The 24,142-nt window shown below is 38.0% G+C and overlaps 1 protein-coding gene across 5 annotated transcripts in view; it reads left to right on the forward strand.

Moving 5' to 3' along the window:
- The window catches only part of KCNIP4 (potassium voltage-gated channel interacting protein 4), a 913,574-nt gene that overhangs the window by 874,581 nt on the left and 14,851 nt on the right, over positions 1–24,142 (forward strand). For all 5 annotated transcript variants that reach the window (XM_036419588.2, XM_036419543.2, XM_036419577.2 and 2 more), the window contains 2 exons: positions 7,189–7,258; positions 16,376–16,446. In XM_036419588.2, coding sequence (XP_036275481.1) covers positions 7,189–7,258; positions 16,376–16,446 — 141 coding nt within the window. The remainder of the gene's footprint in view (positions 1–7,188; positions 7,259–16,375; positions 16,447–24,142) is intronic.

Raw genomic sequence — 24,142 nt, forward strand, 5'->3', positions numbered from 1 at the left:
AAGAATCGCTCTGAGGCAGAAAAGGACAGAGACTTCTCAAGTATTTGCAACAAACAGAATTTCATTAAATAGAATAAACATTCCTTTCACTTACAACAAAGCTTCAGCGGCTCAGAGCTACCCCTGAAATTGTAGTTTGCTGAGGCAAATACCTGAGGGAGGGACAAAGTCTTCTTTTCCCAGAATTGGTAATTACACGGAAGTACAGGAATATGTGATAAGATGTGTTAGAGCTGGTTTTGATCTTGCCCTGCACCTTCTTTGGGAAAGCAAATAACCCGAGGAGTTGAGATTCTTCCCTCCCTATCTCCTCAACTGTGACATTTGAATTATTTTATGAAAGTAGTTAGGATTCCCATGCTATTTTGCCCTGATGGACTTTCTTAGGATCATTTATTTGTGTGAATGTGTACATAAAGTTTGTCTCCCCCATGGACTACAACTCCAAATGGGTGGGTATCATACTTGTCGGTCTTAGAATATTTGTTGAATAAATTACAGTCAAACCTCGGTTCTGGAACATCTCCCATCTCAAAAGATTCCATTCTCGCCGGGACTGGTTTGGCTCAGTGGATAGAGCGTTGGCTTGCGGACTGAAAGGTCCCGGGTTCGATTCCGGTCAAGGGCATGTACCTTGGTTGTGGGCGCATCCCCAGTAGGAGGTGTGCAAGAGGCAGCTGATCGATGATTCTCTCTCATCGATGTTTCTAACTCTCTATCCCTCTCTCTTCCTCTCTGTGAAAAATCAATAAAATATATTTTTTTAAAAAAGATTCCATTCTCTACCAAATTGTCATGGAAATGATGCCTTGATTGTGGAACAAAACTTCAGTGTTTGACCTGTTAACCCTTTCACTATTTTAAGACATAAAGAGGCCATCAAGGGTGCAAATGTTGCTCAGTTGTGAAAGGAACAATTATCACAGGTGGTTGAAGAGGTAGAAAAACTGTCGTGGATTTGAATAAAAGAAAGCAGTAAGCCAGTGACAGCAATTCGGAGGCAGGGGTGCATGAAAAAGTGAAGATACTGAGTACTGACCTCCTAAAAAATAACCCTGGAATAAGTGCTGAAAGTGATTTGCTTATGGCCAATAGGGGATTCGATAAATTTAAGATTTATTTATGTACTGTATATAAGAAATGTTAAAGCAGGGAATCATTTGTAGGTTTAGAATGGATTAATTCAATTTATATAATTTCTAATGGGGGAAAATGATACCTTTTTAAACAAATCACTTCCCAAAGTCTTCTAAAACGAATTAAGTTCGAGGATTGAGGTTCCGCTGTATTAGTAAATTTTTTGGTGAATTTAATGAGGTTGAGAAATACTGGGATAATAGTTCTCCATCAGTGTATCTTTTCTTTTCTATAGTTACATTTGCTTTTCTGGAGGGAAGTTAGTATGGTAAAAACTTTTTAGTCAAAGTCAGGTTCAAATCCCAGTCCTTACTGCTCAAAATCTTTCTTATGTGGTGGAAGGATAAGCATTCATGATGGTCCTCAAAACAATAATTCCTTTAGCAATTTTCTATGGATACATGGATCTCTCTTTAAAGTGCTTTGTATGGACTACTGCATTTTGAATGTACTCATCTAAGCATTATTAGGGAAAACTCTCCTTTAAATTAATGGATAAAAGACTCCTGGGTTTCTACTGACATTTATTTCCAGTGGTGGCCTTTATCCTTCTCAGATGTCATTTACAATTGCAATATTCTCATGCCTTTGAGGGTAAGCTCTGACAATATTCGATAGAGAAAATTCAATTTATAAAATGCTAGAGTGGGAGACATAACTCATATCTGCTTTGCAGGCTCATTGCATTATATCAGACCTGCACTCTACCGGGTTCAACTGCTTTGCTGAATACCAGTTAACCTTGGTACAGCCACATTGATGTTACAGTGACTCTGTATAAAGGTGCTCTGCTTATTAACTTCTTGGTTAATACTATGGCTCTAATAGCTAATACTTAATGAGCAATATGATGTGCAAACAAGAGGGTTAAGATAACATAACGTGCATTATCTTAATTAATTTTTATAACATTCCTCTGATGTCAATAGTTATCTCCATGTTACAGGGGAAAACCATAAAACTTAGATTCTTATATTAAACAATTAGTCTGAAGCTACACAGCATTTAAGTGGTAGATCAGGGGTTCAAGCCAGTTCTTCTCCTTAACGCCAGCGCCCAGGAGCATAAACATTCCACTGCATTATTGTAAGTGCTGCTTAGCAGAACATACCAGCTATTGCATGGACATGAAGGCATTTGTGGTATCCATGCATCAGCCTAACCCCAGGAAACCCAGACACAAGATAAGGCTCAGCAACCCACCATGTGGCTAATGGACAATTCTTCTAACCTCAACGTCAATCTCTTCACTTTGAAAATGAAGCCAGTGAATAGAGTTATCTCTAAAGTTGCTTAAACACCACTCAAGTTTCTTGATTTTGGGATCAATAGACATCACTCTTATAATTATAATATTCTAATTATAAGAATGTGGCCAATTTCTCTCTAAGGCAATTTGCGCATCTGTAAAGTAGAAGTAAGGCTAGTAACTCTTTATTCACATGACATAACCCATGTAAAGCATTTAACACAATGCTTACAACATAGAAAGTACTCCTATTATCTGCTTATCATCATCATCATGTTATTATTATAAAAATCACTACTTTATTAATACTGATGTTAGTAATAAATACCAAAGTATTCATTGTACACTTACAACTTATTTTGACCTTCACTTGATGTCACAAGACTACCTGAAGGGACCAAAAAGGATCATTAGGGAACACCTCTGTAAAGTCCCAAAAGGCAAATGTCTCTTCACCAACTGACAGGTGAGTGGCAGCTATGGGCCAAGAAAATCTCATTCCACATTTATTGCATCCTGATCGTATCATGGTGAAGTGTTTAAGAAGCAATAAAAAAAATCACTCTCTGGCCATAATAGATTAATGTACCAGCAGGCAAAGCCTCAAGACACTACCATTTGATGGAGTGGTTCATTTTAACCTGACCTAAAAAGTGCCACTTTTCCACAGCACTTTAGTGTCTAGCCATTCATAATTAAAGTGTGTGTAGTAGGGAGGAAGATAAAGGTCCTGGCTGGACTAAAGACAATAATTTCTCAAAAAAAGTAAAAACATTTTTCACTAATTCTCAAACTAAAACTCATGAGATATGTATTTTTTAAATCAGTATCCCCAGTTTTAATTGAAATGGCTTCATTTGGCTCTGAGAGCAAACAAACATTGTGTTTTTCCAAAAGAAGTATTTCCACTGATGGTTTACCAGATCACCTTTTCAGTTTCAATGGAAAACAGATGATAATCCAGTCATTGGATAACATTCTAATTAATGAAGGAGAAGAATGAGCAGAACAGTGTTTTTATGTTTTGTTTTAATATATTATATTGATTTTTTTTTTTTTTTTTTAACAGAGAGGAAGGGAGAGAGATAGAGAGTTAGAAACATCATTGAGAGAGAAACATGGATTCAGCTGCCTCCCGCACACCCCCTCCTGGGGATATGCCCACAACCAAGGTACATGCCCTTGATTGGAATCCAACCTGGGACCCCTCAGTCCACAGGACGATTTTCTATCCACTGAGCCAAACCAGTCAGGACCAGAACAGTGTTTAATACATAGAAGTCATTGGTCATTGAATAATTATTTGTTGAATGAATAAATGGATGGCTCTGTGTCATCCCACATTTTACTTAATTTTAATCTCTCTGAGCTTCATTTTTTTTTTCATTTCTAAATAACTCCTACCTTTTGAGGTCAGTAGAAAATCACCAAAGACATGATGTCGATAAGCAGGCATGGAATATGGGCTCAGTTAACAGTTGTTATTGTGATAATATGGCTCTACAGCCTGCTCCCAAAGCAGCCTTGTCTTCATGAAAACATCACTTTATCCCGTGGAGAGATCAGTACAAATGCCTTGATATCCTCTGGCAATTTTCAGCATGACAATTAGATTCATGAGGGAAGCAAATTATTGCTGTTTACTCATGGGATTTGGTGTGTGTCAAATCCTCATGGGATTCTGGTCAGCAGTTCCTCTAGATGTAAAAATTTCTCACAAACCAGTGGAGGTAGCACATATCAGTACAGTCTTTGCAGGAAGCAATGTGACTGTGCATAGGAAGAACTTAAACCCTTTGGTGTTAGGATTCTCCTACTGGGATGAGTCAGAAAGAATGTACCCCAGGTGCAGTAACTAGAATATTAATGACATCATTATTCCTATGTAGTCAAAATGCTGCAATCCCCTTAATATCCAACAGTATGATAAATTCAATGGGTATATTATTATGCAGCCATTAAAAGTCATGATATGAAAATGTTCAGGATATTTTGTAAAGTTAAAAATTAATAAGATACAATACCATATTCTTGTATTTTCCAAATTTTATTCATAAAGCAAATTAAAATGCACTATGTATGTGATCAAAATATCTTATAGTAGTAAAATTATGGGCAATTTTTATTTACTTTAATTTTTTTCTGTAGACAGAATATTTTTCACAGAACAATCATATATATATATATACCTCATATGCTAATTGTCCCTCCAGCTGTTTGACCATTTGACCATTCGTTATGACAGGCACTGGACACCAGGGGCAGATGCTCTGACCAGTCGGTTAGCTTGCTGCTGAAATCCAGCAGATCGAGACTAGATGAGATGGGCCAAGCGCGCCCTGAAACTCTCCTGTGCCCTCCCTCCACCCTGCCCCAATAGTGCACCAATGGGGTCCTTTGGCCTGGCCTGCACCCTCTCACAAACCAGGACCCCTCAGGAGATGACAAAGAGCCAGTTTCATCCAAATCCCTGCAGACTTGGCCAAGGGACCCCACTGGTGCACAAATCTTCTAGTTTGTTAATAATCAGACAAAATGTCATTAGAACATATAATATACAAATCATGGGGGCTTATAGAAAGTGAAAGTATCTTCTCAAAGTATAGATGAGTGAGGATTTCTTGCTTTCCCAAAATTTGGCAGCTCTTCTGCTTCTTGGGTCCTTCCTGTGTGAGTGAAATAGTCCTGTTGAGAAAACATATCCTGAGGTGTTGAAGTATTATTGGACATTAGATTTATGCACTTGGGGGAGAGGGGGGTCCCTCAGGCAGGCCTGTGCCCTCTTACAAACTGGGAGCCCTCAGTGGAATTCCTACGGATGGCTTAGGCCTGCTCCCCTGGGAGGAATGGGCCTAAGCTGTCAGTCAGACATCTTTAGCACTGCTGCAGAGACAGGAGAGACTCCCACAACCATTGCTGTGCTAGCCAGCTGTGAGCCCGGCTTTTGGCTGAGCAGTACTCCCCCTGTGAGAGTTCACTGACCATGAGGGGGCAGCTCCTCACTGAGCGTCTGCCCCCTGGTAGTCAGCACAAATCATAGCAACCAGTCATTCCACTGTTTGGTCAATTTGCATACTAGCCTTTTATTATATAGGATGTTAGCTTGAAAATGTCATCATTGTAACAAGACACCATGGGAGAAGACTTCATACTGCTAAATAATTTCATGATGGTGATACTGAACCATCAGTGGGATATCTATTTCAGACATATTTCAGATAAGCCTCTAAGACAGACATTGTGAACAGTTTACCAAGTCTGTGTTCTATTTTGTCTTGGACACATGAGACTTCTTTTTGTTTTGGGTGGACATATTCAATGATTTCTAACATAAAATGAGAGTAGAAACCATTTTGCCACTTCAAAACCATGTTTGCCACTGCTGTAATAAATAGGCCCATAAACACCTTCCATGCACACTTCTCAAGGTCTTTTTCTCTTTCTAGATAAGACAATCATAGAGACTTTAGAAGGTACATATTGAACATAGCCAATATGTTCATTAGCCTCTCTCCCTTAATGATTCTCAGGAGAAGGACCATCAGTTAATCTGTACATCAGTTAATCTGTTAGATGAACAAGAAATAGACTACATTCTGGTTTTTTTTGTTTGTTTGTTTTTACGTATTGAGGGGCCTATTTGTTACAGCAGCAAGAGAAAACCTACCTAATACAACCACATTGTCTATCATGTACACTTAGCTGTATACATGGCCTTGCCAAATTCATTCTTGACGAACAGTTGGAGATACTGCTTTTGTGGATGAACCACTCCATGATTAAAGGTAGAGAATAGTCCATTTGTACCATTTTTAAGTTGACACATAAAATCAATCTTCACAATTTGCTTGCTTGCTTTTTTGCTCATTTTAAAATTAAATTATTTATTTATTTTTGGTCTTTGGGGGTCATTATTTCCACAGGGTTCATCTAATCCAAAACCTGTGGTGATCTGGAATGTTCCAAACTCACACACCAGCTCTCCCAGGGGCTACCTAATAATAGTGCTTTACCTCAAAGCCTCCAGTTCTGCCTGTATAAATGGAGATACCCAAGTCATAGGTTTATTATAAAAATTAAGTGGGAGAAAAACACACTGACAAGTCCTCTAACCACAGGTTTATTTTGAAATTATTTAAAAATCTGTTTATGGATCAGAGTTCCCACTTTTCAAACAAATGATCAATACCCATGAGTCATAGATAATTCTACCCAGGAGACAAAGGTGGAAATTTATTAACTTCAGGCCTGGTTTTTTTCAGACCCTCCCCTCCAGAAATTAGAAAATTGTGTGGTCCTGCCTTATTCAAGGTCAAACTGTTACAAATTTTTAACAGACATTAGGAATGACTCCTGGTAGAAACTTCTTGGGCCAGGCCACTTATGACCCAAATGGAGCACCCATTTTCTCCTTGAACTAAAGGTTTTCTGGGTCAGCAAATCTCCAGAGAACACAGCACCAAGATCTAGCGAAGCCCACATCATAGGTATCTTGCAATATGCTTGATTTATGAAAACCAAGTAATTTCCTCGTGCTTCATTGATAATAAACATATGTGTTCTTATAAGCAGCATTATAGTTTTATATGTAAAGATTTTTGCATCTGCAATTATTTTTGTCTTCTTGTGAGAATTGAGACAAGAAAACTTTATAGTGTGCCTTTATTCTCTTTGTAATAATGGCTGGATGGTTAGCTTTCTTGGTGCAGCTTTCCATGGTAGACAGCTCTATTTTTAAAAAATGTGCAAAAATTAATTTTATGAACACTTTGTTCATATTGCTTCTCTACCACTTTTTCCAGGAATGCCCCAGCGGTGTTGTTAACGAAGAAACCTTCAAAGAGATTTACTCACAGTTCTTTCCACAGGGAGGTGAGTACGAGTGAGGACTTGTTAATGTACTCTCAGTTAGAATTATGCTTGCAATCACTTTTTCTTTTTCTTCTTCCACCTGGTGCTGCTTTGGCCTTGGGGAGGGGCAATGTGGTAATCAAGTAGCTGTCTCTCTGGCCCTTCGTCCACACTCTTTCTTGGTCTCTGTGAGGCAGGCTGAGCTTCAGCCTCAACCCCATGTTCTAGAACTTTCTCTGTGGTGTTTGCTCATGAGTAATTGTTCATTGTTCTTCTGTGAGGGAGAGTGAAGAAGGCATTGACCTACATGGCCGTTTGGTGAGGTCACTTCTCTTTGGGTGTTGATCTTGCATCCTAATCCTTTGCAGACTACTTATGTTGGCAATCTTCAGTTCAATTCATCTTTCATGGCATGACTACATTTTTAATCATGATGAAGAAAAATTAACACACACCATGCAAGAGCACATGAGTTTCACTATATCCTAAAAGCAAACTACTTACAAATTAGCAACTACCCACGAGCTTGGTCTTTAGTTTAACACAAGTGGTATCATTGGTGCCTAGTACTATGGCTCTCAAATGCACAGTACTTTTGTTGTTGTTATTTTTAAAATTTATCTTTATTGTTGAAATTATTACAGATATCCCCTTTGTCCCCCCATTGACCCTTTGCACAGCACTTTCTGACTATGACAGCCTGGTCCCATGCCTCCAGGCTCTCCCATGCATTATCGGTGTCATTTGATTCTCCCAACTCTCAAAATTAGGACACATGTAATTATCCTCGATTTACAGATGCGAAATCTGGGGCTGAGAGAAATTAAATGGCTTGCTGGGGGCCACACATCCATTAAGTGGCAGATCTGGGTTAGAAACTAGATTTCTTTAGAGCCTCACCCAGGGTCCTTTCTGCTGTTTTTCTATTTTTAGGTGACCCTACTATGGCCACCCTCCCCCCATCTGAGAAAAATGAATGCCACTCTAGACATTATGTTAATTGGAAAGGAAACAGGAGTGCAAAATGATAATGCATAGGTGCTAGAGATGAATGAAAGCCACTGGACCTTTATGTTTGTCCTTCAATCGCCCATCAGGATGCCCAGCTCAGATGTGTCACACAACCAGTCTACTGCGTGGCCAACTATGTGTTAGGTGCTGGTAGTGTAAAAGTAATGAGATGTGGTACCTGCCCCCAAAAAATGTTCTAGTCTAGTGTAGCATGTGGGCCATGTCGAAATAAAGTGTGTGAGGATAGAGAGTTAAAAAATATTATTGTGGGAGCAGAGGTGGGACAATTGGAGCAGCTGAAGGAAATGGGGGGAAATGAAAACGAGGCCATCCAGACAAACTGAGTCTGGGCTGATATAGTCACCATTTATCAGGCATCTGACATGTGTTGGACCCTGCCATGCATTACCCTTCACCTTCCAACAACCCCAGAAATGATTCTCCCTTTTTAATAAATGCAGAAACTAAGGTACAGAGAGGTTCATCCATTTCCTTTTCAATAACTTTTTTTTACTACTGTCCACTGAAAAAAAAAATCACTATCATCTCATGCCAAAATAACTCAACAGTCTCTAAATTCACCTCCCTGATTCTGACTGTCCTCCTTGCTTACCTAGCATAATTGATTCTCAACACAAACTGAGTGATTCTGCCAGGTCATGTTACCCCTCTGCTCTATTTGTTCCATCAGGACAGAGGCCACAACCTACATAGGACCTACACTTTGAGCTCACTGGTGTCCTGCTCACTTATCCTTCACCATTCTCCCTGTGGACTCACTAAGTTCCAGTTACACTGGCCTCTTACCCTTCATTCCCCCAACATGGCCATCATATTGCTGCTCCTGGGGCGTTTGAACTTACTGTTCCTTCTGCTTCGAACTCTCTTCTCTCAAATATCCATTCAACATCTCACCACCTTTGCTTTTATTCAAATACCACCCTCCCTTAAACTGCAACCCCTTAATCATTCCCCTTTCCCGTTCCCTGCTTTATGTTTTTAGCACTCAAGAGCACCTAATGGTATATACCACTGGTCAGCAAACTCATTAGTCAACAGAGTCAAATATCAATAGTACAACGGTTGAAATTTCTTTTGAGAGCCAAGTTTTTTAAACTTTTTCTAATGCCACTTCTTCAAAATATTAGGTCTAGTAATAATTAATGTCGTTTTCTAATACTTTTTTTAAATCGAATTTATTTAAACAATACAACAAAATTTAATCAACAATATAGTTGCTGTTGTTTTCTACTACTTGTGCCCAATTCTCAGGAAGCATTTTAATCCCTCTGTTGTAAAATTCTTGTGATTTTGATGCAAAAAATTCGGTCAATGCATTTTTGAGGCATTCTTCATTATTAAATTTTTTTCCAAGAAGAAAGTTTTGCAAAGAACGAAACAATGGTAATTGGAAGGGGCAATATCAGGAGAATATGCAGGTTGAGGGAGAACTTCCCATTCCAACTGGGGCAGTTTTTCAGCAGTGATTCTTGCAGTATGCTGTCGTGCGTTATCGTGGTGAAGAATTACGCCCTTCCGATTAATCAGCGTGGGTTCTTTTTCTCTTAAAGCTTGGGCTAACCTTTCCAATTGGGCAATATACACTGCACTTGTAATGGTTTGGTTAGATGGTAAAAGTTCATAATGAAGAATTCCTTTAAAATTCCACCAAACACACAACATCACTTTTTTCGCATGCAAGTCAGGTTTTGGCGTGGGCTGCGGAGCCTCATTTTTGTCCAACCATTGAGGCCGCCTTTTCAAATTAACAGACAGCACCCATTCTTCATATCCAGTAACAATTTGCTCTAAAAACAGCAAATGGTTTTGACGAGAGAGGAGCGAACTGCAAATTGTGACTCTTTGATTACGGTTGTTGTCGGTCAACTCATGAGGAACCCATTTTCCAAACTTTTGGACTTTGCCAAGTGCACACAATTGATTGGAAATTGTTTTTTGTGAACAATTTAAAGTTGTCGCAAGCTCTTGTTGGGTAATTTGAGGATTTTGCACCAAAAGAGCTTGAAGAGCTTCTTGATCAAAATTGGACACACGGCCTCGACCACTCTTGTCATCTAACAAAAAATTTCCCTCGCGAAATTTCTCAAACCAGCGCTGGCATTTTCTGGCGCTAACTGCATCTTGACCAAGAGCACTACAGATGTTTTTTGCAGCCTCACTTGCTTTTCTTCCTAATTGGAACTCGTAAAGCATGCAGTGCCGAATATGCTCTTCATCCGCCATCTTCTTAGCCCTAGTTTTGCAACAAAAACCAAACCAAACACAAACTTTTTCAAGCAAAACTTGTTAATTGCACTTTACACGTTCTGTAGATACCATGTGTTTGAAGGTTATGTCAATACAAGTCAACGCCAAGCAAGATTTTAAACGAATGTTTTTAAACGACATTAATTATTACTAGACCCGATAGACTCGCTCAGGTTGTGGTATTTTGTGGAAGAGCCACACTCAAGGGGCCAAAGAGCCACATGTGGCTTGTGAGCCGCAGTTTGCCAACCACAGGTATATACTATTTAACCTCTTTTTGTTATAATTTATTGTCCCTTTCCCCACTGGAATGTCACCTCCAGGGGAGCGCAGAAGGTTTTGTCTGTTTTGTTCACTGCTGTATGCCCGGCAGTGTAACAATGGCTGACAAGTAGCAGAACTGAATAAGCACTCCTAGCTTACCTGAGTGAACAGGTTAATGACTGAGTGACATCACCTCACCTGGTGGCTATAGCCATACAATGGAGTCATTGCTATCATAGGCATTTTGAAAGTTTACAGCACCTAAACATTAATTATTTCCTTCAAAAATTAGATTCTCTTCTGGATTTCAATACAGTTGGTATTAGAAATTTCAGTGGGTTGAAAGTGATTTTGTGGATTGTCAAAATAGAAATTTTCATTTAAGATGGCCTATTAAGAGAAGTTAATTAGAATTCAATTCTGAGAAAAAACACTTTCCCCCATTATTATAGGAATTTAGACACGCCATATGAGACAACTTTCCTCGCCCATCTCATTAACCAATGGGCCCACAGACAGGTACTGATTGGTCATGGAGACCACTGCCAGATTGTAATGGTCCCAGTGTCAGCATTAATAAAGAATTTGGAATATTATTTTATTAACTCTTATATTTATAGATTATTAAAAACCATGGAATTTTTAAAGAAAAATCATGCTTACTATATATTTAAGTGTCTGCCAACATACTGATAGGAAATAATACCAAAGTACCTAGCACAAATGGAAATCTTTCTTTTTTATTATCTCCAATGAAAGTTATTAGATGATACAAATTAGATACACTTCCACATTAAAAATTAATTTTCACTTGAAAAATAAAATTTGGGCATTAAAGAACATTCACTTAAGCACAATTCTTCTCAAGGGATTCTTGTTACAAAACCCAAAGGGATTTTGAGAAAAATTACTGTTGTACTCTTAAAAATCCTTTGACTGTGCACGCTAATTGAATGCATAAATCTAAAAGTACCAGGCATAAATAAAGGAAATTAAATATTTTCAAGAATAATGGCTTGCCATTTAAAAAAATTACTATCATGCATGCAAATTGGATCTTGCAACCCTCCTACTAAAGGGGAAAAGGCCTAAGGAAGATCGCCATCTCCATGGCAGGAAAATTCATACTACGGCCATCTTCACTCTCCTGTGAATCCATTTACTTAAGTTGATCTGAACACAACAGGTTTATATCATTCTGAGCAGTAACAATGATGGCTCCATCCATCACACTGTCTCACCATTTCCGCCAGGAAGATGCCTTGTCTCATTGACAGCACCTCCTGCAATTTGTATTGTGTCAGGCTCGTTTTCTCGGCTGCTTAGGAGGTGGTTTACCACGTACAGCTTGTTTGGTGTTCTGGATTTCAGCACAGCTAGATTCAACAGAAGCTTCTTATTTGCAAGGGATAAAGCCTGCCTGCTGTAAAACAAGCCGCGTGGACGCTGAATATTGATGCCTTTACCTAGATCATTACTTTTTCAACTTCACATACAGTGCAAGCTTTAGCAGGATGCTCTGAGCTTACTAAGCATTTTTAAAGATCATAAAATTGCCATTTCCTGGGCTCTTCCTGCTTACGGTGTAAGAATTTTGCACTTACTTTGGCTATACTGGGCAGCTGATAAACAGCTATTGAAGGAAGGAAGGAATGAGCTACAGTTACACAATTCTAAGTCAACAAACATTTATTGATCAGCCACTGTGTTTAAGGAGATGGGTTTGATGGACATAAGATTTTTCTTTTAATTTTTTAAATAACTCTATCACTGAATATCTAGGATGATATTTGTAAGAATTTTCAGTGATTTGTAAAGGGCTTGTTGAACAGAAACTACTATGTATGTATATGAACCTGCCTTTCCATAGCAACGGTACCTCAATATTCAAATACTCTCTATTCAAAAGCCAATTCCATACATTGTGCTTCAATTCAGGTAGGGAGTAGGGATTTGTAGTGGGAAGAAAGAAATAAACTAGATTAGTTTCAATACTCAGATCTGAAACATGATAATCTAATATTCTGTGTATCAATGGTTTTTTTAATGAAAGGGCTAATTGGTATGTATCATCATTGTGGTCTGGAAATAATTAGGTTAAGGTCACTGGACTAAGTCAAGAGTTTGTGGCTAGACTATACCAAGACCAAGGTGTGTTACTCAAGTGATTTACTTCTCTGGCCTCAGGTTGTTTCTCTGTGAAATGGGGGGCAACATTTTTATAATATCTATAAAATGTGGAACAAAGTAGCCTCAGCTTTCTTTCTGCTCCAATAATATTTATTTCTAAGAGTTGGCATTGAGATGCCTTGATTTTATTACTGACTCTACCATGAACTAACTAGCTGACCTTAGCTAAGCCACTGAAAGTACCTGCACTTATTGTTAAACATACATAAATAGTTAAGTGATATCCAAGATCTCTTTCTATGTTAAGAACCCAAACAGTTTCCCCCACCTGTAAGATTTCAACTTCCCAAGTAAAATGCTAAAAAACTGAAGCAATCTTGGCATATCAAATTCAGTAGCTGTTTTTGTTATATGTAAGGAAATATGAACTATCAGGTGATATGGGGGAACAGAAACTACTCATATCTTTTGCACCTTGAACTACATTGGAATCTAGAAGTTAGGATTCTATTGTACTTTCTACTTATTCACCCTTTTAGCAAATATTTACTATTACCCTGTTTCCCCGAAAATAAGACAGTGTCTTATATTAATTTTTTCTCCCAAAGTTGTGCTAGGTCTTATTTTCAGGTAACGTCTTATCTTTCCATGCGCTAGGTCTTATTTTCAGAGGATGTCTTATTTTTGGGGAAACACGGTATCTATGAATAATACAGTCAGATGGAACCAGACCACAGGCGTTTTGTGGATAGTTTTTCTTTTCTTCACCCACCTCTATGCCCAGCCAGATTCTTCAGTCCTCAGCTCCTTCCTCTTGCCCAGTCAAAGCACATAGCATCACTCCCCTTCTTTAAAAGCTTACAGCATCTCCAAAAGCCAGCCAGCGATCCAAAGTTCACCTGAATCTTCAATAATTTTTCAGACACAAATCTACTAGTCTATCCAGCATGAAGTATCTAATTAGAATGCCGGTCAGTTAAACATACAACAGAGGGTTTTTTTTTGTTTGTTTGTTTGTTTTTAAAAAAAGGAAGCTTTTCAGGGGAAATATATTACATTTATAAAAATAATTGATCACATGTCTTTAAGGGAGTTGAAATAAAAGGGTCGTGTCTATGAAAGAAAAATACCTAATATTTATGGAACATTTAATATATACCTAGAACTGTTCTAAGTACTTTGCATATAGCATTTCATCTGATCTTTTAGTAATGACTCTATGAAGTACATATTGTTACAGTTTCACAGGAAACTCAGTCACAGAGAGATGAAACAACCTGTCCAAGGTCACACAGTTACTATTTGGTAGAGCTGAGTCTCAAGTTTAGGCAGTCTGACTTCACTATGCTATTAACAACTGCTCTCTGCACAGTGTGCCTATAGGCTGTTAAACCGCTTCGCTTCCCAGAGAATTGCAAAGGTGCACTTAGAAGAACAGGAAGTCCCCTGGATCACGTGAAGGCAGACCTTGAGAGTGAATGTCCCACATGTGAAACTTTAAAGCTAGAGCATTTGAGAAGAATGTCAATTATTTATGCCCCTGTTTGCTAAATCTAAAAAATTCTCAGCACCATTTGTTCTGAGCCATTATTCATAGTGAATTCCACTTGCTAAGGTAAAGGCATTCACTCTGGTTGTATAAATAAGGTAACAAGAGACCTGCTTAATAAAGCTCGTTATAAAATATGCAAAATCTTTTTTTTTTTTTTTTTTAGCCTTGAAAACAAATTAAATATATGACTTGTCATCTCATATCTCCACAGGGCACTAATTTGTTCCAGAACTCTATATAAGAGTACTGTTGAGACCAATACAACTTTGCGAATAAAATAGACTGTTGGTTCTCAATAACTCTGTAATAGAACTTTTTGTTAATTCACTGAGTTGGTTGAATTAACTCCCAGTGCCATATTCAAATATTTCTTCCTACAGCCCATCCATGCCTGATAGACATCCATTCTACATATGGTGTCTTGACATATTATTTGGACCCAATTATAGTAACTGTTTCATTCATTGAAAAGTGTTAGTGATTCATATGTTTAAAAATAAGCAATCACTTGTATCATATTTAGAGCTCCGAGATGAAAGAAAAACCCACCTTCATTTTGAGAAATATATGGCCTTCAATATTGTGAACCACTGGGGTGAAGCATTCAGGAAAAATAATCCATAAGTAGCCTTGGGCACTTGAAAGCAGGGAAGGAAGTTTGCATGACCTCTGACCTCCCTTATGTGGGGAGGACAATTATCCATTCCAGCTACTATGACTTAGTGTTTTGACAACCTTTGAAAAGCAATTCATAAAGTAAAAGAATAGAAGTTTTGTTAAAATTTCAATAAAAATAAAGGTTAAAAGTTCTAAAGCAGAAATGGATTTTTAACGGAAGATGAAAGGTAGAGCCAATGAGCTAAAAGGTTACAAGTTTTGTTAATATAAAAAAAAAGATTAAGGTAAAAGGCTAAAACCCACGAGATGAAACATTTAAAATAATCAAGTAGATTTGATGAAGAGTCAAGCACACAAGCACTTAAAAATGAAAACTGTACACTAAGAAAAGAAAACAGTATGAAAAAGTGTGTGCTTTTAAAATAGGAAAGCACAAAGCTCAGATATTAGGGAGACAAAGGAGAAACAGAAGAGGAAGGAAGAGGTACAAGGGGGGAAAACCTACTAAGGGGAAGAGGTGGATTTCAGAGTACTTTATTGTCTTTACACAGCGTGATAAGACATTGGGGACTCAGCCTTCCAAAGCTGATTCAGAGCCCCAAATCCCACCCAGGACTTAGACAGGGCAGGGGCTCCCTGCTGCTTGCCACCAGGAACTTTTAAGGCCACACAGTCCCCTTCCAACAGGGAGGCAGACACTTGCCAAGTCACTGCTGGCTCAAATTCACTGGCTCTGGGCTAACCTGGATATTTAGTGAGAAAGATCCCAGTTATGTGCCACTCTACTCCTTATTGACTGTGTGACTTTGGGCAAGTGTCTCAACCTCTCTGAGTCTCAATAGCTTACCTAAATTGTAAAATTGAGGAACGACACTAATAATAGCAATTCATCTGTGTCTCGTTAGTAGTATTTTTATTCTTTTACTTCTAGGGATAGCCCCTGCCAAGCACTAACCAATTTCCAGATGGGTCTCACTTAATCCTCCCACCCACCTCTGGTACGATGACTCCTCCTGGAGCCGGTAACATCGTCCAAGACACCCAAGTTTTCAGGTTATTTCTAGCCAGAAAGTTACAGAGATGTCTGCCATGCATGGCCTCTATGTAGGTAGCTCACTCCTGTGAATCTCAAATTACGATCCTCTACTGAAAGGAGATGGTCAACTGGGAAGAAAGTACCAGTTAAAGGAGACAGTACATTTTCCTGACTTGGACTAGAACTTTGGCATGTTATATAATTCTCACATCAGATATTGAAACGCTGACTTAATAATATTCCCTTTTCAACATTTCAGACTCTACAACGTATGCACATTTTCTGTTCAATGCGTTTGACACAGACCACAATGGAGCTGTGAGCTTTGAGGTAAGTCTTAGACTTTTTCTTTAATGTGACTTGACTTCAGAGGAAGGGATTTAATCTTTTTAGTTGGAAAACTTGACTTGATTTTTAATTTTTTTGTTTTGAGCCTTTTATTCACTGTGTGTGTGTTTTTTCTCCATCTTTTTATCAATTGTTGATAGTATTATACATGTCTCATTTTTCTTTCATTGGCCCCTTATTATCCACTCTTCCCCACCCCCCAACCCCAGGCCTCCACCACCCTATTGTCTGTGTCCATGGGTTATGAATATATGAATATATTCCTACACTTTCTTTGGTTGATCTCTTCCCACTCACTCACCCCTTTTATTTTTTTTATTATTATTATTATGGTAAGAATGCTCAACATGAGATCCACCCTTTTAACATTTAAGTGTGAAACGCATTACTGTTGACTACAAGTACAATGTTGTACAGCAGATCTCTAGAACTTAGTGATCTTGCTTGACTGAAACTTTTTACGCCTTTTGACCAGTAACTCCCCATTCCTCCTCCCCCAGGCCCTGGCAACATCATTCCACTCTTTGATTCTATAAATTTGATAGTTTTAGATACTTCATATAAGTGGATTTGTGCAGTGTTTGTACTTTTATGAAGGCTTAGTTCATTTTGCCATTGTTGCACATTGTAGAATTTCCTTATTCATTTTAAGGATGAATAATTTTCCATTCTATGCATATGCCACATTTTCTTTATCCATTCATCCATCCAGGGCCATTTAGATGTTTCTATATCTTGGCTAATGTGATTAGAGCTGCAATGAACATGAGAGGGCTAATATGTCTTTGAGATCCTGGCTGCAATACTTTTGGATAAATATTTGGAAGTGGGATTGCTGAATCATATGGCAGTACTATTTTTAATTATTTTGAAGAACCTTCATACTGTTTTCCATAGTGGCTGCACCATTTTGCATTCCTATCAACAGTGTGCAAACTTTCCAAATCTTCCATGTCCATCTCAACACATCATCTTTAGTTTTTTTCATCCTGATGCCTGTGAGGTGATATATTATTGTGGTTTTGATTTGAATTTCATGATTATTAGTGATGCTGGATATTTTTAATATACCTGTTAACCATTTTTATATCTTCTTCAGAGAAATAAATGTTCAAGTCCTCTGCTCATTTTAAAAATTGGGTTACTAGAATTTTTTTTAAATATTGAGTTATAGAAATTTCTTATATATTTTGGAGATAACCCCTTACCAGAAATATGGTTTATAAATATTTTATCATATTCCACAGGATCCTTTTTAACCTTATTATGCCCTTTTCTGTACAGAAGCCTTTTTAGTTTGATGTAATTCAATTTGTTTATTTATTGTTTTTGTTGCCTGTGCTTTTGGTGTTCTATCCATAAAATTATTGCCAAGACCAATTTCATGAAGTTTTTCTCAATTTGACTTCTTAGAATTTTATGAATTCAATTCTTAATCTATTTTAAATAATAATTGTTCATAGTATAAAGTCAGGATATAATTTTATTATTTTGGGTGTGTGTATCCATTTTTTCTAACATGATTTGTTGAAGAGACTATCCTTTTCTTTCCCCATTGTGTATCTTTAGCAGCCTTGTCAAAGGTCAGTTGACTGTATATGCAAAGATATATTTCGGCACTCCTATTCTGTACCATTGACCTTCGATGTCTGTCTTTACACCAGTATCATACTGTTTTGATTATTATAACTTTGTAATATATTTTAAAATCAAGAAGTGTGATACCTCCAACTTTGTTTCCTTTTTCAGTATTTACTTGGATGTTTTTGGTCTTTTATGGCTCCATATGAAGTGTAGAATGGTGTTTTATAAAAAACACCACTGGGATTTTGATAGGCATTGCATTAATCTACAGATAGCTTAAGATAGTATGGACATTTTAGCAATATTAAACCTTTTAGTCCATGGACTCTCCATTTGTTTGTGTCTTTAATTTCTTTCATCAGTGTTTTGTAGTTTTTGATATACAAATCTTCCATCTCCTTAGTTACATTTATATCTAGGTATTTTATTCTATTTTTTTTTTTTTTAGTGCTATTGTAATTTCCTTTTGGATAGTTCATTGTTATGGAAGTACAACTACTTTTTGTGTGTTGATTTTGTTTACTGAATTTGTTTGTTAATTCTAGCAGTTTGTCAGTAGACTCTATGATTTTCTGCATATAAGATCATGTCATCTGATTTATTTTTCCTCACTAATTTCTCTGGCTAGGACTCTCAGTACTATGTTGAAAAAAAGTGGCAAGAATGGCTATCCTTGTCTTGTTCGTGATCTTTAGAGGGAAAGCATCCAATTTATTATTCAGCATGATGTTAGCTGTAGGCTTTTTATATATGGTTTTTATGATGTTCAGATAATTTCCTTCTATTCCTAGTTTGTTGTGAATTTTTACAATGGATGTGTATTGAATTTTGTTAAAAGCTTTTTCTACATCTATTGACATAATCAGGTGGTTTTTAGCCTTTACTCTGTTAGTGTAGTATGTCACATCTATTAATTTTCATATGTTGAACCATCTTTCCATCCAGGGATTAATCATACTTAGGCTTTGTATATGGACCTTTTAATGTGCTATTGTTTGACTTGCTTATATTTGTTTGAATGTTTTGCATCTATATTTTCAGGCATATTGGCCTGCATCTTTTCTTGTGATGTCTTTGTCTGGCTTTAGTGTCAGTGTAATGCTGGCCTCCTAAATGAATTTGGAAGTATTTCTTATTCATCAATTTTTTGGAAGAGGTTGATACTTTAAATGTTTGGCAGAAATCACCAGTGCAGCCATCTGGTCCTGGGTTTTTCTTTGTTGGGAGGTTTTGGATTACTGATTCAATCTTCCAGTTATAGGTCTGTGCAGACTTCCTTTTTACTTACATAATTTAGTCTTGGTAGATTGTATGTCTCTAGAAATTTACTAATTTTTCTAAGTTCTCCAGTCTGTTGGCATAGAGTTGTTTTTAGTAGTCTCTTATAATTTTTTTTTAATTTCTGTAGCATCAGTTGTAATGTCTCCTCTTTTATTTCTGATTTATTTATTTATTTGAGTATTCTATCTTCTTTTTTAATATGTTTTTATTGATCTCAGAGAGAGAGAAGAGGAGAGGGATAGAGAGAGAGAAACATAAATGAGAGAGAAACATCCATCGGCTGCCCCCTGTACACCCCCTAATAGGGATGGAACCCACAATTCTGGCATATGCCCTGACCTGGTTCATGGGTCAGTGCTCAACCATGAACCACACTGGCTGGGCAAATCTTTAATCTTTTTTCCCCCTCTTAGTCTAGCTAAGGGTTTTTCAATTTTGTTTATCTTTTCAAAATATAAAGTAAAAAATAAGTTTCATTGATTTTTTTTTTCTATTGTCTATTTCATTTATTTCTGCTCTGATCTTTATTTTCTTTCTTCTGCTAATTTTAAGTTTAGTTTATCCTTTGGCTGCCTCCTTGGAGTGTCCAGTTACATTATTTATTTGAGATATGTCTTCCTTTTTCATGTTGGCATTTATTTCTATAAACTTCCCTCCTAGTACTTCTTAATAATTTTTAAGCACAGACACACACACACAAAAAAAAAAAGCCCAAGAATTTATTCTTCCTGTCATTGTGTTGTCACAAAAATGTCCTTATCTTTTAAAAGAAGTGCAAATTACAACACACATTTAGTTTGCTGTCTGATATTATATATCTGTTTGTATAAGAAAAGTACATTTCCCAAATTACATGACAACAATCTCAGAAGACAAACAATTTAACCTTTAGGACATCTACTATAGGTCTATAACTCTGGGAAGTTATAGTCAAAACCCTGCCTTCTAAGGCTCAGAAAGTGGGGAAGGCAAGAAAGAAATGAAATATAACAGAATGCTATATGCACCAGCCTGACAATTTTACAAGGAAATCCCTTTCCAAATTATGTACATTAAAAGATTTGCATTTAATTTTATGAAATGTATTTAATTCATTTTTATGAAATTAAAAAATAGTTTATTTCTGGAATTTTTCACTGAATAATTTTGGACTGTGGTTGACCGTGGGTAACTGAAACCAAAGAAAGCAAAAGGGGGGGGGGGGGGTAATTGCTCTAGCATCTATTTATTCTGAGTCCAGACAAGAGCTGATGCAAGCCTGAACTACAATTGGAGATGAAAAGGAGGAGACAAAATCAAGAGAAATGAACCTTAGTAGAATTATATTTCAATACAAATCTGTCATATTTGGGAGGTGAAGTTCATTCAATCCTGGCCAGCTGCCTGGAAGGGGGGATTTGTAAGGACAGGGTTAAAGGAGAAAGGCACAGCCCTCTGAGATGTCACTCAGTTAGTGGCCACAGGGACCAAGGCACCAGGATAGCCAAGTGCCTCCTAGCAGGTGCGAGGGCCTCATGCAGGTTGAATGCTGCTGACATGAAGAATCTGGGCCAGGAACTTCATGTCCCCTCACATGCCTTAGAGGATAAAGGAAGATAAGATAAGGGAAGGGAAGGGAAGGGAAGGGAAGGGAAGGGAAGGGAAGGGAAGGGAAGGGAAGGGAAGGGAAGGGAAGGGAAGGGAAGGGAAGGGAAGGGAAGGGAAGGGAAGGGAAGGGAAGGGAAGGGAAGGGAAGGGAAGGGAAGGGAAGGGAAGGGAAGGGAAGGGAAGAAGCGGGCAGTGGCTCTGTAGGAGGTGTGGACTAAGAAGACTGCAGGTATCAAGGCCAGGGCAGTGGGCTTTATCTCGATTGTGGCAGCAGCAGGAACCAGGGAGACAGAGGGGACATGTGAGAATGTCATAGGTACCAGGGCCCCACTGATGGCGGTGTACAGTCACCCCATGGTAATGTTTGCATTAGTGTTTACTGCACCTAACCTACAAGATGTGTTCCAGCACTGGTGTCGCTCTACTATAGAAGGCAACATTTCCAGTTCACCTAATGCAGTGGTTGGCAAACTGTAGCTCGCAAGCCACATGTGGCTCTTTGGCCCCTTGAGTGTGGCTCTTCCACAAAATACCATGGCCTAAGCGAGTTGTTTTGAAGAAGTGGCATTAGAAAAAGTTTAAGTTTAAAAAATGTGGCTCTCAAAAGGAATTTCAATCGTTGTACTGTTGATATTTGGCTCTGTTGACTAATGAGTTTGCCGACCACTGACCTATTGAAATCATTCAGAGCTATTTTACAGAAAATGAGTAAGGCACAAACTATGAGTAGTTTCATTTACTTGAAATTACTTCTGTGTCAGAAACGAAACATCAATTACCTATAGCACATTGTATCTAATTTCAAATGTAAATTTACTCTGTTGTTAATGATATGGGCCCATGCATAGCACTGCTGCTGTAATATTTATGGAAAATGCTGGTAATTATGATGAATGTTGATTGTAACTTGGAAAATTAGTCGTAATGGCTATATACTATAAGCATGCTGGTAAATGTCTTTCTTTTGAAGGCAAACGAATGGCTGGATTAATAAATGCTATATTAAAATCAAATTTAGCACTAGGCTCTTATAGCTCTTTTTTAAAATTGATTAGCTACCTGGAAGGTCTCTAGAAAACAGTTGTGATTAGGCAATGAGCATATTTTTGAGTAGCAATAGCATCCTGACTCCACAGTAAAGAGAAATGGACTTTTCTGCTTCGTTTGCTTAAAGGCTGAAGGCAGAATGAATGAAACAGGAGGAGCATTGATCCAAATATGACTGGATCGATACCCTACTCTGCTCCCAAGTGGCTATGAGACCCTGGGATGAGTGTGTGAACCCTCTGTGCCTCAGCATTCAGGGCTGTAAACCGTCAGCAGGCAAAGCTATTATATAATACTTCATAGGGGCATGTAAGAATCAACGAATAAGAATATCCATCAAACCCTAAACAGTTTGGCTCCATGGATAGAGTGTGGGCCTACAGACTCAAGCGTCCCAGTTTCGATTCCGGTCAAGGGCATGTACCTTGATTGTGGGCACATCCCCAGTGCCCAGCTGATTGATGTTTCTCTCTCATCGATGTTTCTAACTCTCTCTCCCTCTCCCTTCCTCTCTGTAAAAAAATCAATAAAATATATTATTTTAAAAAAATGTCCACCAAGGGCGTGGCACCAAATAAGCGCTCAATATTTTTAGACATTAAACACAGCACTTATTACCTGGGAGATTTTTCTAACAAAGCCCATGAATAATGATATGGGTGATCTTATTACACAGCAATCTCATATCATTGAAAGTATTCAAGCAAAAGCCAGGGGATTGCTCTGTCTGTGATGCTATGGAAGATAGTTCTGCATCTGATTATAGAACGAGCATTTATTGTGTGCCAGTCACTATACTATGTGTTTTAAAATAACTAACAATAATAACAGATGCACACAATAATACTAACTGACCCTTCTTCAGCAGACTGATGAGGCAGGCCTTGTGCTGAGGGAATTACATATACTAACTTTGTAATCTTCATAGATACTATTATCATCTCCTTTTTTAGCAAATGAGATTGAGCTATAATGTTTGCTGAATGATATCTAAGGTAAACTTCTATAATGTACTTACTGAGTGTTATCACCCACCACTACATTTACTACTCAGGAATCCATCTCATCCACAAAAACCAGAGCATGTACTTGGAGTCAGAGGTCTGGGTTCAGTTTCTGGTTCCCCTACTCCCTGGCCACACCCCTGGCCTCAGTCACATATTTTCCCTGAGGCTCCAACTATAATATAAAGACACCAGTGCCTGTTTCCTGAGGCTGACACGGAATAATACATGGAAATTGCCCAGCATAGGGCCCCACACACATTGTTTAACTGTAGTCATTATTACTGTTAAATTTCAAAGTTCCCAGGGCTCTTTAACCAAGAATTCCACTTCTTCCCTAAAGAAGTAAGTCAAAATAATGGGAAAAAGAGAAAAATGTTTTTCACAGCATCGTTTATAATGAATAAAATTTTAAATTCATTTTCATATCCAGCAATAGGGAGTATAGTTAAATAAATTACCATATATTTTGTGACAAAGATATTTTTCAAACTCCAGATTGCAACCATTAGTAGGTGGTAAAATAAATGTAGAGGTGAATGACAAGAATATTTAAAAATTAATAGAAGAAAAATGGAAATAGAGTCATCACTATAGTTTCTGGTGTATAATTTTATATGCATGTACCTCTGTGTGTGTACTTGTACAAGGCTGCCATTTAAATGTAATTCTTACTGTGGTTTTGGGTCCAAAATGTCCACATGTTCAAAAGCCACTGTGATAGTATCCTATATAATAAAACCCTAATATGCAAATTGACCAAACAGCAGAACAACCAGTAACTATGATGTGCACTGACCACCAGAGGCAGACGCTCAGTGCAGGAGCTACCCTCTGGTGGTCTGTGTGCTCCCCCAGGAGGAGCACCACTCAGTCAGAAGCCAGGCTCACTGATGGCAAGTGCAGCAGCACCTCCTGCCTCTGAAGCAGAACTAAGAAACCCTCGGGGAGTGGACCTAAGCTGTCAGGGGAGCAGGCCTAAGCCAGCAGTCGAACATCCCCCAGGGGTCCCAGACTGTGAGAGGGCACAGGCAGGGCTGAGGGACCCCATCCACCCCCAGTGCATGAATGTCGTGCATCGGGCTTCAGTTTTATTAGATTAAACCATATGAAATTATTATTCTTGACAAATAAGATTTAAAAAATCAGCAACTTCATATGGTTCAATCTAATAT

This window comes from Pipistrellus kuhlii, unplaced genomic scaffold (assembly GCF_014108245.1).
Source record: "Pipistrellus kuhlii isolate mPipKuh1 unplaced genomic scaffold, mPipKuh1.p scaffold_m20_p_1, whole genome shotgun sequence".
NCBI classification, from domain to species: domain Eukaryota; kingdom Metazoa; phylum Chordata; class Mammalia; order Chiroptera; family Vespertilionidae; genus Pipistrellus; species Pipistrellus kuhlii.